This window comes from Zalophus californianus, chromosome 5 (genome assembly GCF_009762305.2).
Source record: "Zalophus californianus isolate mZalCal1 chromosome 5, mZalCal1.pri.v2, whole genome shotgun sequence".
Taxonomy (NCBI): Eukaryota; Metazoa; Chordata; class Mammalia; order Carnivora; family Otariidae; genus Zalophus; species Zalophus californianus.
In genome coordinates this window covers 103,960,462-103,975,503 of record NC_045599.1, presented here as the reverse complement: position 1 = coordinate 103,975,503, position 15,042 = coordinate 103,960,462, and the positions used below count along the sequence as shown (strand labels likewise).

The 15,042-nt window shown below is 48.4% G+C and overlaps 1 protein-coding gene across 1 annotated transcript in view; it reads left to right on the top strand.

The window, feature by feature from the left end:
* Positions 1-826: 826 nt before the first annotated feature.
* Positions 827-15,042, top strand: part of ADRA1B (adrenoceptor alpha 1B) — a 49,223-nt gene continuing 35,007 nt past the window's right edge. The window contains exon 1 of the mRNA XM_027604294.2: positions 827-2,320. Coding sequence (XP_027460095.1) covers positions 1,372-2,320 — 949 coding nt within the window. The 5' untranslated portion in view covers positions 827-1,371. The remainder of the gene's footprint in view (positions 2,321-15,042) is intronic.

Sequence of the window (15,042 nt, the reverse complement as noted above, 5' to 3'; positions counted from 1 at the left end):
TCTTCCGCAGCCACCACCACCACCCCCCTCACCCCATATAGCCTAGTAACTCGTCCCTCATTTCTTTCAGGTCTTGACTCAAACTTATCATTTCAGTGACATTTAAAATTTCAAATACCGCTCCCCACAGCACACATACACACACACACACACACACACACACACACACACACACACACACACCCCATTCCATTTCCCCCTCCTTGCTTTATTTTCTGTTACACCTGTCAGGATAGGACACACCTCATAATTGGCTTATTTATTATCTGTCTCCTCCCAGTAGAGTGTAAGCTCCTGGAGGGCAGGGGTCTTTGTCTCCTTGGTTCAATTGCTATGCCCCCAGTGCAGGCAGTGGGGACTCGTTAACAATTTGTTGAATGAATAAGTGAGTGAGTGAGTGAGTGAGTGAGTGAGTGAGTGAGTGAGTGAGTGAATAAACGAATGAAGAGAAGCCTCTGGACTTTATTACCAGACCAGAGAGGTTTCACCAGGAGGTAAAGGCGGGAAGGGGTGGGGAATGTCTCACATCTGACTCAAATCCCTCTCACCGGCCTAACCTTGCAATCCTTTTAGGCTCCACACAAGTTGCATATCCCCCTAAATCTGGGTGCTGACTCCAGACGCCCCCCATTAGCGGCAAACACCCCACGCCACTTCTGAGACTGAAGGGAGACTAGAAGGGGTAAGAATCCCAGCGGGCCACCTCAGGGTGGGGGACGGGGGTCCCTACGCTCAGGTTGCTCCTAACCGCTTTCCTAGCCCGAGGCTTGCGTCGGTTGGGGGGGGGGCAGCGAGGTGGCGGTGGGGAGGGCGCGCGTCCGGCCCCCCGGGGCTGCCCAGGGCGGCGACGTCGGGGCTGCGGGCGCCTTCGCTGGACCCGCATTGCCCCCTAGTGCCGCGCCGAGTCAGGGCGCCGGGCTCCCCCGCCTGATGTCACCGCCGTGCAGTCAGCCCAGAGGCGGCTCATTACAAGCAGACCCTCCTCGGCGCTGGCTGGGCTGGGCGCCGCTGCCCGCACACGCGCCGCGGGCCGGGCCGAGCCGGGCGCCCCCTGCCCGCGCCCCTCCCCCGCCGCTCCCCGCCCGCCCGCCCGGCCCGGCGCGCCTGACGTGGACCATTAAACTTGGAGCTGCCGCCTCTGCCCCTCTCGCCGCCGCCTCCCTCTGACAGCCGGCGAGCGGGAGGCTCGGTGCAGGCAGGCAGGAGACGCGCCGCCGGGCTGGGCTGCCCCGGGCAGGGGAGATGACTCCTCGCCCGGAGGGCGCCTCTGGGAAGAAGACCGCGGGCGAAGCAAAGTTGCAGGGCAGCTGAGGAGCTTGGCCGCAGCCCTTCCAGCCCGCTCACCCCAGGCTATGGAGGGCCGACTCTAAAATGAATCCCGATCTGGACACCGGCCACAACACATCAGCACCTGCCCACTGGGGCGAGTTGAAAAATGCCAACTTCACTGGCCCCAACCAGACCTCGAGCAACTCCACACTGCCCCAGCTGGACGTCAGCAGGGCCATCTCCGTGGGCCTGGTGCTGGGCGCCTTCATCCTCTTTGCCATCGTGGGCAACATCGTCGTCATCTTGTCGGTGGCCTGCAACCGTCACCTGCGCACGCCCACCAACTACTTCATCGTCAACCTGGCCATTGCCGACCTGCTGCTGAGCTTCACCGTGCTGCCCTTCTCGGCCACCCTGGAGGTGCTCGGCTACTGGGTGCTGGGACGGATCTTCTGTGACATCTGGGCCGCCGTGGATGTCCTGTGCTGCACAGCCTCCATTCTGAGCCTGTGCGCCATCTCCATCGATCGCTACATTGGGGTGCGCTACTCCCTGCAGTACCCCACGCTGGTCACCCGGAGGAAGGCCATCTTGGCGCTCCTCAGTGTCTGGGTCTTGTCCACGGTCATCTCCATCGGGCCCCTCCTTGGGTGGAAGGAGCCAGCGCCCAACGATGACAAGGAATGTGGGGTCACTGAAGAACCCTTCTATGCCCTCTTCTCTTCCCTGGGCTCCTTCTACATCCCTCTGGCAGTCATTCTGGTCATGTACTGTCGCGTCTACATCGTTGCCAAGAGGACCACCAAGAACCTGGAGGCCGGAGTCATGAAAGAGATGTCCAACTCCAAGGAGCTGACTCTGAGGATCCACTCCAAGAACTTTCATGAGGACACCCTCAGCAGTACCAAGGCCAAGGGCCACAACCCCAGGAGTTCCATAGCTGTCAAACTTTTTAAGTTCTCCAGGGAAAAGAAAGCAGCCAAGACCTTGGGCATTGTGGTCGGTATGTTCATCTTGTGCTGGCTACCCTTCTTCATCGCTCTACCACTTGGTAAGTTGGGGACTGGCAGAGGGGAACTGGGTATTTTCAGATCTCCGGTCTGCTGCTGAGCTTACTGTAAAGTTTTTTGTGGGTTTTGTTTTTTTATGCAGTCTGTGTGTGTTTGGAGAGTGGAGAATACTGTTTGTTCTGCAAAGGCTTTGCAGACTGGGTAAGCTGGCTAAGAACCAACTCAGGTGTGAGTGGAACAAACTAAGTAAGGTGCTAGTCACTTGAAATAGAACGACAGGAGGAAAATCTGGTACGTGGAATGACTCATTCAACAGCGTCGGTTTAATAATTAAGAAGGACACTGGACTTGAACATCACACCAGCGTTATCTCAGTAGTAATGATGTGCCGGCTAAGGCAGCGTCACTAATGCAGCATACAAAATAGTTTGTAGTTACCGCAGTCGCGGCATTTGGGAAGCAGGCAGGCAGCTCGTACGCAGAAAGGCAGTTTTCATTCAGCATTTCCAGGGCTCTTGCAGAGACCCACGCTCCCCATGAGCTTTGCAGAGGCTGCGTCCTCCCCTCCTCCCTTCACTGCTTGCTCTCACCTCAGTGTACTGCCTTCGTTATGAGTTAGGAAGAACATTTTAACAGCCACGTCGCCCCAGTCAGCCTTTGAGTTATCTAAAGCTTGAGAGTTGAAAGAGAAGGAAGAGAGGGTCACATGTTTTCAGTTTTTACCCGAAAATGTTCCTAACTCTGATGATTCATGGAATACCCAGATTTAAATTACAGTGGTCCCTCACCTTAGGCTGCCAGACACCAAATCGTGCTGGGATGAAATTGGGTTCTTCCTCTCCTATACAAATATGTCCATCTTCTTTTGTTTAGAGGTCTCACTAAGTTGTTCAAAAAGCTTCCTGATTTTTCCTAAGAAGACAAGGTCTGGTTAGGAGGTAAACTTAGAGGAGGGTACCGTGACATGCTGTCCACATGGCTTGGGAAACACTTGTCCCTTTTCTGAGGCACTGATCTACTGTGGTTTCCTCTCCCATCCCTGGGGGACACTCCAGAAAATGAATGGAGGGAGGCGATCATTCCAAAGTCATGTGCCATGATATCAGAAGAGGTAACGGCTGCCACATGCCATGGACCATATATGCCTGCAATGACACCCGGGGCTCCGTTAGAACCGAACATAAGCAAATCCCTCAAATAACTAAAATTCTGCAGACACACTGCTTTCACCAGAAAAGGGTAAATGGAAAGAAAGCAAATTGACATCAGGAGTTTCCATTTAAAAAAGATAAAGGAAAAAAGGTGTTTAACCTACTCTCCATGTTGTCATTTCTGAGGCAGGCTTGCAAGTTAATGCCTTTTAGAAATATTTTTAGTCTGTTACGTGGGAAGCGTTTGAAGCTGTACCTCCCCACCCCACCCCCAGAGTGGTCACATCTCACTGCAGAGAAGCTTTCTTTTTTTCCCAAGGTCTTAGGGTCCTTTTGCAGCCTTGTTGGGTTAAAGTGGGTAACAGTTCACACTGCTTTGGGCTATATAAAGATCATGGTTGTATGTGGAAGTGATTTGGTCATGCCTTAGCTATGGACCACCAGTCTGTGAGCCTCAGTTTCTCCATCGGCAAAATAGGGCTAATTACTATTTGCTTCATGGGGTTTGCACTAATAATGCATGGAAAGGACTTAATGCAGTGTCTGGTGAACAGCAAAAGCTCAATGAAAGTTAGCTTCGTACTACAAACCAAATCCCAATTGCCCCTCAGTTATAACTGTGTTTCTCCTTCTCTATTCACTGGCCAATCCCACACCTATTATTAAAGGCTTAGAACTGAGTTTTTCTCCTTTCTTCCTTCTGCCTCTGCCCACCCCCCCACCCCCCCAGCCTGCAGAGGCTATGACCAGAGCATCCTCAGGAAGGAGAAGGCCCCAGCAAGATGCAGGGAATGGATCAAAGATGCAAGCTTTCACTTTAGGGGGCAATGGAAACAGGTCCAAACAGGTGAAGAGGCTGCCTGCATGCCGAAATGGAAAGAGCACTGCCCTGGGGATCAAGGGCAATAGAGTTCTCATGTGAGCTTTGCCATCAGTCCACTCTGTTACCCTAGGCTTGTTGCTTTACCTCTCTGGACTTCAGATCTCACTTCCAGGGAACAAGAGGGTTGGACTAAATCAAGGGCTCTCAAACTTTATTAAAGATCAGAATCATCTGTGGAACTTGATAAACATTCAGCTTCTTAAACATAATCCACAGGTAATCTGATTCAGCAAATCGGATGGGTTCCAGGAATCCTCATGTTTAGCCCACCAGGTCATTCTGAGGGGGTGGTCCACAGACGAGGCTTTGAGAATCACTGGCCAGAGGATCTCTCAGCTCCCTTCGGACTCCAGCCTCCTGGACCCCAAGGTTTCAAATGCTGCAAAGCTTAGCCCTTCCCCAGGCACTCGGTGGTGCAGGATGATGTGGCTTCTCTGTGGGTCCTGCTCTTCAAACTCACCCTCAGCTTCTTCTCATTCACCCTATCTCTGCTTTTCCTCCCTTTCTGTTCATGACTGTCTGAGACCATAACCCCCGAATATCTCAGGTCCTTGGCTTCCATGGCCTGCTCTCAGAGCTTGTTTCTCCTCCTCTTGTTTCTGCCTTGAAACCTGTCTGAATAGCCCTGCCACCATCTCCCAGAGATGTCCCCAGGTGCTGTCCCTAAGCTACTCTGCCTGCATCCTCTCCCTTGGTTGCCCAAGCCTTGGCAGGTAAGAAATACGGACTCCAGGCCTTGGCTTTGGGATGGACTTTGAAAGGTACTCAAGAGCTTCAAACAGATTAGGTGCTTAATTAGCATGTTCTTAATCATTTAGGAAGACCATCCCAGCAAAATGGAGATGTGGGTTTTTCTGCTTCCCCTGAATTCAAGTAACACCCAAACAATGGGAGCATGATGTAGAACAGTAACTCTTTTGGAGTCTGAATAAGATTCCAAATTCAAAATTTTCCATTAACTGCTTTTCGCTCACAAGGAGAGAAAGCAGATCTAGGGGGAGATAGTCATTGGCAAACAGGGAAATGCAGGTAGAAGGAACTTCCAATTAGCGACAGACTTCCAGGTGCCTGGATGGCATGAGATTTCCATAGCTGTGTTTGTCTTCTCTGTGGGAGAGAAGGGTTGGGATCCCTCCTGGGAAGGAAGGAAAATAGCCATGCCCTCCGCATGGTCCTGGGCAGGGGCCCCATTTGCTTTCCTTCCTCCCTTATTTTTATTTTTGGGAACAGGGTTGGGCTGCCTGTGGGGCTGGGCCCCTCATCTCCTGTGGAGCTCTCCCCACCTGTAACACCCTCCCTACCTCCTCCCCTGTGGCCTCAGACCAAGTCAGGCCAGGGACCAGCTCTCACTTACTCGGGAGCAGGGATGGACTCCACCAAACAAGGACCTCTTTATTCAGCCCCTGGAACTGGGCCATGGAGGGACAGGAAATAATTGGAATATAATACAGCAGCGTTTCTACTCAATGGGCCATATGCAAGATGTCCAAGGAATCTTCCGCTGCCAGGCATTAGAGTGAAGGCTGGCTCCTACCCACCTGGGGAAGACCTGGTCAGGGTCTCGGAGTGGCTGGGCTACTGAAGAATGTGCGTTGCATTGTGGGGATAGATTGGAGTTGGGGGGCGGTGCACGGATAGCAGGGAGTGCTGAGCAGCCAACTGGTAGCTGGGTTTAGTGCATTGTTTAGAAAACACTGGAACCTTGCCTCCCTCCAGATCTTTCTTCCGTCTTTTAAAATGCTGAAAGGCACCAGGAAGCCATTATTGAACTAACTGCTTTCCCCTCCAAATAAATGAAGGTCAATTTCAAAGAAACAGTTGTGTTCTCATAGTACTGGGACCAAATAGGAATCCCTCTTCTCCACTGATTTGTGTCTCTAGTCCTCTCATTCAAATCGGGGCTGATGAATTCCTGCACAGGGGAGGGTGAGGGTCTCAGAGATGACTCAGGACAGGGCCACCCCCACAAATACACAGACTAACCCTTCAGCTCTGAGGTTTTGAAACACAGGGATTTGAGGTGCTCACAAAGAAAGCAATTGGCTTGAGTGAGGGAGAAATTTTTATACACAGGGAATCCTTCCTGGAAAAGGAAAGTCCTTCTGAAGGAAAATACATTCAACCGTTTATGAATTCATTAATAAAGACTTCTAACACACCTACTATGTGCTACATGGCTTTTGTCTGCAGGATGTTTACAGCCTCGTGAGATCATATTTTTATGAAGCAGGTACTATGTGCCAGACATTCTTCTAGGCTCTTTGCAGACATTATCTCATTAATCCTCACAGCTGCCCTGACAGGGGAGAATAATTGCTCCCTCTCTAAAGATGAATACGCAGGAGCTCAGAGAGGTTAGTCTTCTTGCCCCAGGTCACACAGCAAGTAAATGATAGAGCCAGGGGTTGAATCCTGGTCTGTCAAGACAGGCACATAGCTGTTCCACTGACTGCAGCTAGGAGATGTCTGGCCTTCTTGTTCCCTGGTTCCAATCTGCTCTCATAACAAATGTGCTCCGAAACTCCAGAGCCACCTTGTCAAAAGCTGGGTATTGTACTTCTGTTACAAAGCCCTGTCTTTCTTCTGCTCCCCACTCACCCCTGCAAAAAGACTCACCCAGAAAATGTCAGGGAAGGTCATCCACATTCTAGCTCAGGGCTAGATTTGCTCCACACCTCCGGCACTGTGTAGGATGTGGGTCTCCCGACGCTGGGCCTTTCATCACCCCAGCCAGAGGAAAAAGAGGGACCTTGCCCTCCATCTGAGAATCTAGCTCTACGTCTTGACTCATTCATTCATTCATTCATTGAATAAATATGTATTGGATGCCTACTGTGTCTGGGTATTGTGCTAGAAATACAGTGGTGAGCAAAACAGCTATGTTCCGTGTCCTCAGAGGATTTAGTTCTAGTGGGAAACACAGATCATTTGAAAATCACATGCACACAAATAAACACGACCACAAATTGTAACAAACAACCTGAAAGTAAAGGGGTGAGATGCTATTAAAAGTAAATAACAAGAGCCAGCATATCACAGGGGCTCCTGAGTGACATGGTGTGGAGGAGCTAACTCAGTGAAGGCTGCAGGTAGAAGGAGAGGGTCCGGGCAGAAGGAAGGGCCTGCCTGAGAGACCTGAGGCAGGATCTGGTGGGGAAGTAGCAAGGCTAGGAGGGGGGTTGCAGGTGCAGGTCAGGGCTACAGGTGTGGGCAGAGGCCAGGCCATGCAGGGATTTTAGGCCCCATCAAGGACTTAAGATTTTATCCTAAGCTACACTGGCCACTACTGAAGCATTTGAAGCAGACAAGAGATAACATCTGAGTTATGTCTTGAAACAATGAATCAGGCCTCTGTGTGGAGCATGAGTCCGAGGCATGGCGGTTAGGAGGCCACAGGCCCAGGGAGAGCTGATGGTAATTTAGACTTGGCTGGGGGCAGTGAAGGTGGAGAGAAATGGACAGATTCAAGGACTTGGGGAGGGGTCGGTTATATGATTTAGGAGGGGTAGTGAGAACAAGAAATGTGTCTGGAATGACTCTGAAGTTTCTGGGTGGTACAGGTATAATTCGTTGAGAGGCCAGCAAAACACAGCCCAGAGGATTCCTCCCAGGACCTTCCTCAGACCCCAGCCATCAGGGTTCACGGGACAGCATGCTAGGAGTGATCTGCCAGACACCCTTCCGAGTAGACAGAATGTCCCAACCCAAAAGCTGGGCGCCGTGACCAACAACTGACCAGCTAGCTATTCATCAGAAACATCTGGCAGAGGGCTCTTCCCAAAAGCACAGATCCTTGGGCTGCACCACAGACCGAATGTATCAGAATTTCGCAAGAGGGGGTGGAGAATCCCAATTTTTAACAAGTTCCCAGGTGATACCTATGCAGCCAGCCTAGCACCAGTCCTCCCCATGCCTGGGAACCCCTGGAATAAGCGCCCCATGGAGAGCCGAGAAAACTTGCTTATGCTTACCCCAGTGCAGCCAGAAGCACCTCCAATCCTGCCCACGTTGGGCTAGTTCACGTGGAGGAAGGCAGAAGGCTGGCAGGAAGGAAAGTGAATTCTTTCAACTAGAGCTTCCCCGGAGAAGAGGAAGAGAATGAGTACTGCAGACACAGCTCTTCAAGGTAATGGGTACACTGCTCACCACTGAAATCCATGTATTGCCCATAATCCTCACAAACCCATCTGCAGAGCAAGCATCATCATCCCTGCGTTTATAGGTGAGGGAACAAGAGATCAGGGAGGTTTGGTAACTGGCCCAAGGTCAAACAGCTAGTAAATGGTAGAGTCTATCAGACTCCACATTTGGCACTCAGTAAGCACTTGTTATCTCATTCCTGTTGTCACTGCAGCACTTTCTGAACATTTGTCTGTGGTCTGGTGCCCACGGACGTAACATTTTTACTGGCTCATGACAAAATAAGGGAAAAAAATGAGAAAAAGTCTGTGTTTTTCCAAATGTATTCAATATAAATGACTGTCCTTTCTATTTTGGGACACTGAAATAGCATCTCTTTGATGGAATGGTGGTAATAAGTAGTGATGATAGTCATAGTCCTATATGTATTGTGTGTTTAATGTCCTATTTGGCAGAATAACAAGTTGTAGCCCTATGTCTATTTCCACCAAAAATGTTTTTGAAATTTTACTGTGATCTCCTAAAGTCCTGGCATCATGGAAGATACCCTGGTGGTGACACACAATAAATATTTGGGGGAGAAAGCGAGAAGTAAAGGAGGGAAGGAGGGCATCAGGGAGGGAAGGCATGGATAATGAGCTAGCCTCAGCTTTGCAGTGACATTCAAGGGACTGGGGCAGAAGGGCAGGAGGGGGAGGGATGATGTGTGAAGGGTACAACAGGGTGGGGGACCATTTGTGGAGGCACTGAATCCCGCTAGGGCAAAACAGGCCACAGAAATGCCAACGGGTGTGGGTGTAGCTGCAGCGCCCTCACAGATGGGCCCGTTCTGATCTGTAATGCAAGAAATGCCTTTACCTGAGTGAGTGAGTGAGTGTGTGTGTGTATGTGTGTGTGTGTGTGTGTGTGTGTGTGTGTGTGTCTCATAAAAATAACTGATCGCTGCTGGGCCACACTGGGAAATTGCTTTCTCCGGCATCTGCAGGATGTTTCCGCAGTCACTGTGCTCCCGGATCACGTCTGATAATAATAATACTAAGAGATCCCATTTATAAGGTCTTGCCGTGTGCCAGGCTCCCTGGGCTACCCAGGGCTGGGGCGTGCTTCTGTGCATTCTCTCATTGACTCCTCTCCAAAGGCTTACAAAATGCACACTGTTATTGATCCCATTTTACAGGTAAGGAAACTGAAGCTTATCAGAGAGGGTGAGTGATTGGCCTCAGGCCGCCCAGCTGATGAGGGATAGAACCTGAATTCACATCTGGGCAATCGGATAATGCTAAAGCGTTATCCCTGGGAGTACTCTTAAGCGTGGAGCTCTGAGCTACAACTTATGGAACCCCAAAAAGGAGTTGGGGGAAACTAGAGTCTATTCAGAGAAGGAGGAAAGGAAGGGCAAGTGGCAGCCCGTCATTTGGCGACCTAGAGGCATCATGTCCTGGCAAGAACATAAAGAAATATAAAAATAATTGGGTCTTTCCCCTAGCAAGATAACTCAAAATTTCTCTTTTATTATGGCACTTCAGACATTTTGCAGCCTCCCAACTTATGATTGGTAATTTCACATACTTTTTTAAGACTTTTATAAAATTTGGGGTGCCTGGGTAGCTGTGTTTAAGCATCTGACTCTTGATTTCAGCTCAGGTCATGGTCTTGGGGTCATGAGATTGAGGCCTACATCAGGCTCCACGCTCAAGAGAGTCTGCTTATCTCTCTCCCTATGCTCCTCCTACTATTGTCTCTCTCTCTCAAGTAAGTAAATAAAATTTTTAAAAAAAGACTTTTATCAAATTTAGGAAAACATAAAACTTGGAAGACTTTTTGGCAGTTGAGTTTAGTTTCTGGCTGGATATATTTCAGACCATGATTCACCTCTGCCACCCACATACATGTGGTCCCAGCACCACAGGACTTATCATATCACGACTCAGCCTCTGGCCCTACCTCTTGATGTCACAAGTCCAGGTGAGTCAGCATCATGAACAAGGGAGTATCTCCAGAAGCTATTTTCCACCTTGCAGTAACTGGCTAGAGATGACAAAGCTATACAGAAAGAAAAGTCTGCAAACTACATATATTTATTGAATAGAACCCAAATGAAATATATCTCAACTCTTAATAGCTCTCAAAAATGCTGATGGCCCCTTTACTAACACCCATGTGAGGGGAAATATGATAGAGGCAAGTCGGTGTGGAAACCTAATCAATTGCACTTAATAGATCTTACTTTTGAAAACTACAAAGTCATACAACTCTGAGGAAAATTCCTGTGGTCCCTCCCAGGGCCTTAGAGTTCCCATAAAGAGAGGAACCGTGGGGCACCTGGGTAGCTCAGTTGGTTAGGTGACCAACTCTTGATTTCAGCTCAGGTCATGATCTCAGGGTCCTGGGATGGAGCCCCACGTGGGGCTCTGTGCTCAGCAAGGAGTCTGCTTCTCTTTCTCTCTCTCTCTCTCTCTCTCTCTCTCTCTTTCCATCTATCTCTGTGCCCCCCCTAAAATAAATAAGTAAATCTTTAAAAGAGAGAGAGAGGAATGCTGAGGCTAAGCAGGTGCCCTTCATCCACACTCAGGCGTGGCAGGGATGGCTCTCCCTAGCAACCTGGTGACTGATCGACTTACCTCTATCCTCTACAAACTGTGACTGTCTTATAAGCAGTGACCACATCTTTCCTCTCTGCCTAACACAGGTGTTCACAAAAGCTAACTGAATGAGTAAATCGGCAGCACTGTGAGTTTAGCGGGAGACTTAGGAGCGTACTATAACTCAGATAGAGTTCGCTGTCGTTTCCCAAATACACCTTGCATCTTCCTTCCCCTGTGCATTTGCTCAGATTGTTTCTCTCTACTAGAAATTTCTGTACCCTCTGAATATCCCAATCCTGCCTACCTGTGAAACCCCGGTTCTGTGGACACCTCTCTCATGGAAGCTTTCTTGGTTCCCATGCCTTTCCTGGCAGTGACCCCTCCCTCTAGCCCATGTTTATCATGCCCGCTACATCTGTCCATGGGGATTAGGGTGATGTGCATGTCGTTGGCAGCGCTCTCGGCCTGTGGACCTCTGGAGGACAGCGTCCAGGTTTGGCTCATCTCATCCTCCACGCCTAAAGACATGTACCCAGTAGACTCTCAGTAAAAATACCAATTGCAGCTCTGATTCATACAGTGCTTTCCAGGCTTTATCTACCATTTTCCCATCAGACAGGTATTAGGGTCTTGCCCATTTTATAAATAAGGAAATGGGCTTAGAGGCGTTAAATGACTTATCTCATTCCCAGAAACGATCACAGGCACATTGAAAGGAGATTGCCATGACTGCTTCTTAAAACCAAATGCCAATTTGGGCCTGGTCATGGGGCCAATGAAGTAAGATAGGATAGGTGAAGACCAGAGTGGACACAGGCAGGAGCTTAAAAATTGGACAGCGATTTCATTCTTTATTAAAAAGTTACCATTCCACCCACTCTGGGTGGAGACCTTGTCCAACCGACCCCATTTCCCCTCACCTTACTGGCCCTTGTCAAGGTCCTCTCACCTCTTGGAGGGATGTGGCCAGACCTGGGGACTTCATAGCAGGGCCAGATTAAGGCCTTTAGAGAGGCCCAAGGTAATGCGAAGTGAATGCTTCTCCCATCTCCAGTGTAATTCTAAATTAAAATACATGCACACACACGCACACACACATATGGGGCCCTAAGATAAATGTTGGGCCCACAACATTCTGGTTTATTCCATGAAGACTACTTTGATTTCTTTAATATCAAATTACTTCCCAAAAAAGTGGACATGTCACAGGTTTGCTACTGCTCTAAAGACTTACTGGGTCTGCTTGTCGGGTAATACAGCATTGCTTTACCAGATGTCCCAACCCCTATTACGTCTGTTACCAAAACATGATGATGATGATGATGATGATGATGATAATTATTATCATAACCCCCCTTACTCTCAAAACAAATTTATGACTCAAAATTTGAGTGATACGAGTACCTCTGTATGTGAAACCCCTGAGTAAGAGTGTTTGCAGAAGAGTGTGCAACAGTGCCTCAGGATCACTGAGGAGCCTGAGGGAGGGGAGAAGAGAGAATCTGGCACCCACAGCCTCAAACATCGGGAGAAAGAAGAAGAATGAAAACGAAGTGAGCAACAATTTCAGGAGGAAAGATGCAACTTCACATGTCTATTCTTTGTGGGCAAGAGGGAGTCACTGTAAATGTTGATTTGAAATTATTAGATCTTCATTCAGCTAACTTACCCTGGTTCCACAAGTGATGGAGGTAGTGTCTGAAACCATGGCTGGCTGACCTTAAATACTTAGTAAATGAAGGAATGGATCCATCTCACCCAAGAGAAGTGGTGTGACCGGAAGGACACGTATCTCTGGAATGCAGAGACAAGAGAAGAGGTAGGCTGAAATAATAAGATTTGGGGAGCAAAGGGGAGAGTGAGCTCTGAAGGACTCTTCAGACTGGAATATCTGTACGGGGAGGGGCACCTCCACTCCATCCATCACCTTCACTCCTGGCATGACAGAGCGTGAGTCAACCCAGGGTAGAATGCTCACTGGCAGGCCTGTGTTCCTAGGACTCTGTCAAGAGTACATCTGACCACACCCACTAGCAGCACATCTGAGCCCCCTTTGAGCCCCCAAGCACCCCTCTGTTGTGAGTACACAAATTGTGCTATAAGCTTGCATCAAGGAACAGTTCAGGCCAAATGTTCAGAAACAGAATGTTCTAGTACACACAAGGGGACCAATCCTCACAGAGCCCCATTTCACTTTTTCCAAGGGGTATCTGCTCACAGCGTCTTGCTCCCCTGAAGCTGGGATGCATTTGGGGTTTAACTTCGCATGATTTTTGAAATTCTTCTTTAAGATAGAGTTTCTTGCCAGACTGACGTGCATTGCTCAGAGGCTGAGCTCAGCACACTGGCTATGCCCCAGAAGGAGGTTAAAATGCGACCAAGGGCAAGCCGGGCTTACTGTCATTCGCAGGCATGGGCCCCAGGGCTCACACCACCAGCACAGCCGGGCAGAGATCCAGGGAGGCAGCTGGTGGGGGGAAGGAAGTTCCACCAACTGGAACAACAACAACAAAATTACATCTCCAATTTATATATTCAGGCCATAAATCGCCCCTGGCATCAAGAGAAAGTGGTAGGGCCCCTCTCCCTGCTTGTAAGTACACCCTGACAGCATCCATTTGTGACTTCTTATCCCCAACCCTTCAGAAGTTACCTTAACACAAGGGTTCTTGGACTTTCTTGCTCCCTGGGCCCCTCTGGCAACCTGATGAAGCCCCTTCTCACTATAGACACATAAAATAAGAGACAGGATTGCAAAGAAAACAATTATGTTGAAATGATTATTCCAATGTTGAAAAAAACAAATCTATGATAGAATAAAAAATGTTCTTCTTTATTAACATATTAAATAAACAAGATCTAGCAGCAAGTCAGATAAATAACCACTATAATTTTGAAGTAGTGACAAGTGCAAATATTTCAAGATATCTGCAACAAATGTAATATGATATCATAAATCTGACTTCTATTGGTGACAAATCCTGCCAATTCTACTACGGTTTGCTGCCCACATTCCTACTGAAGGAAATGCTAACTTTCAGCCAAAGGTTAGTTTAAAAATAAAAAAAGTGATTTTTCCCATCCAAGTTCACAGACCCCACCCCGCAGCCCCAAATAAGAACCTTGCCACATGACATAAAGATGTACTTCAAGATGTGAAGTTCTCTACACATTTTTCTTTCAAACAATGCAGTCTTAGGACCACAGGGAACTTGGACTATGCCATCGTGCTTTGTAATTATTTTGCATAACTATTTGTAGCAACTTTTTATCAACTAACTTCTTCTTTTTTTAAGATTTTATTTATTTATTTGGGAGAGAGAACATGGAGGGCGGTGGTCAGAGGGAGAAGCAGACTCCCTGCTGAACAGGGAGCAAGATGCGGACTGGATCCCAGGACTCCAGGATCATGACCTGAGCTGAAGGCAGACACTTAACCAAATGAGCCACCCAGGCGTCCCCTGTTTACCTTTACAAATGGTATCATTTTGTAAAAACTATCAGATAGTGAAGATTATGTTTTACACTCAACAGGGTTTCTTGGACATAGTTCTATATCAATGTATAGAGTTACTGTTTTCCTTTCCACGGCTATATCATAATCCATTTTATGGAGCATCCTATAGTACTTACCAGTTTCCCCACTGATTGACACTTAGGTTATGTTTGGCCTTTTACTACTACAAACACTGTTGCAATGAATATTTTCGCATATATGTCTGTGTCCACATATTCAGGATAAATTCCTAGAAATGGAATCACTGGGGCAAGGAACGTTTGGTATTTTAAATGGTTTAGCCTGATTGTGTTCAATTTTACATAAATAAGAAATTTAAAATATAGTAAAATGTAAAGTGTCATTAAAACAAATAGGTTAGGGGCGCCTGGATGCTCAGTTTCTTAAGCGCTTCCTCTTCATTTCAGCTGAGGTCGTGATCTCAGGGTGGTGAGATCAAGCCCCACGGGCTCAGTTGGGAGTCAGCTTCTCTCCTTTTCTGTCTCCC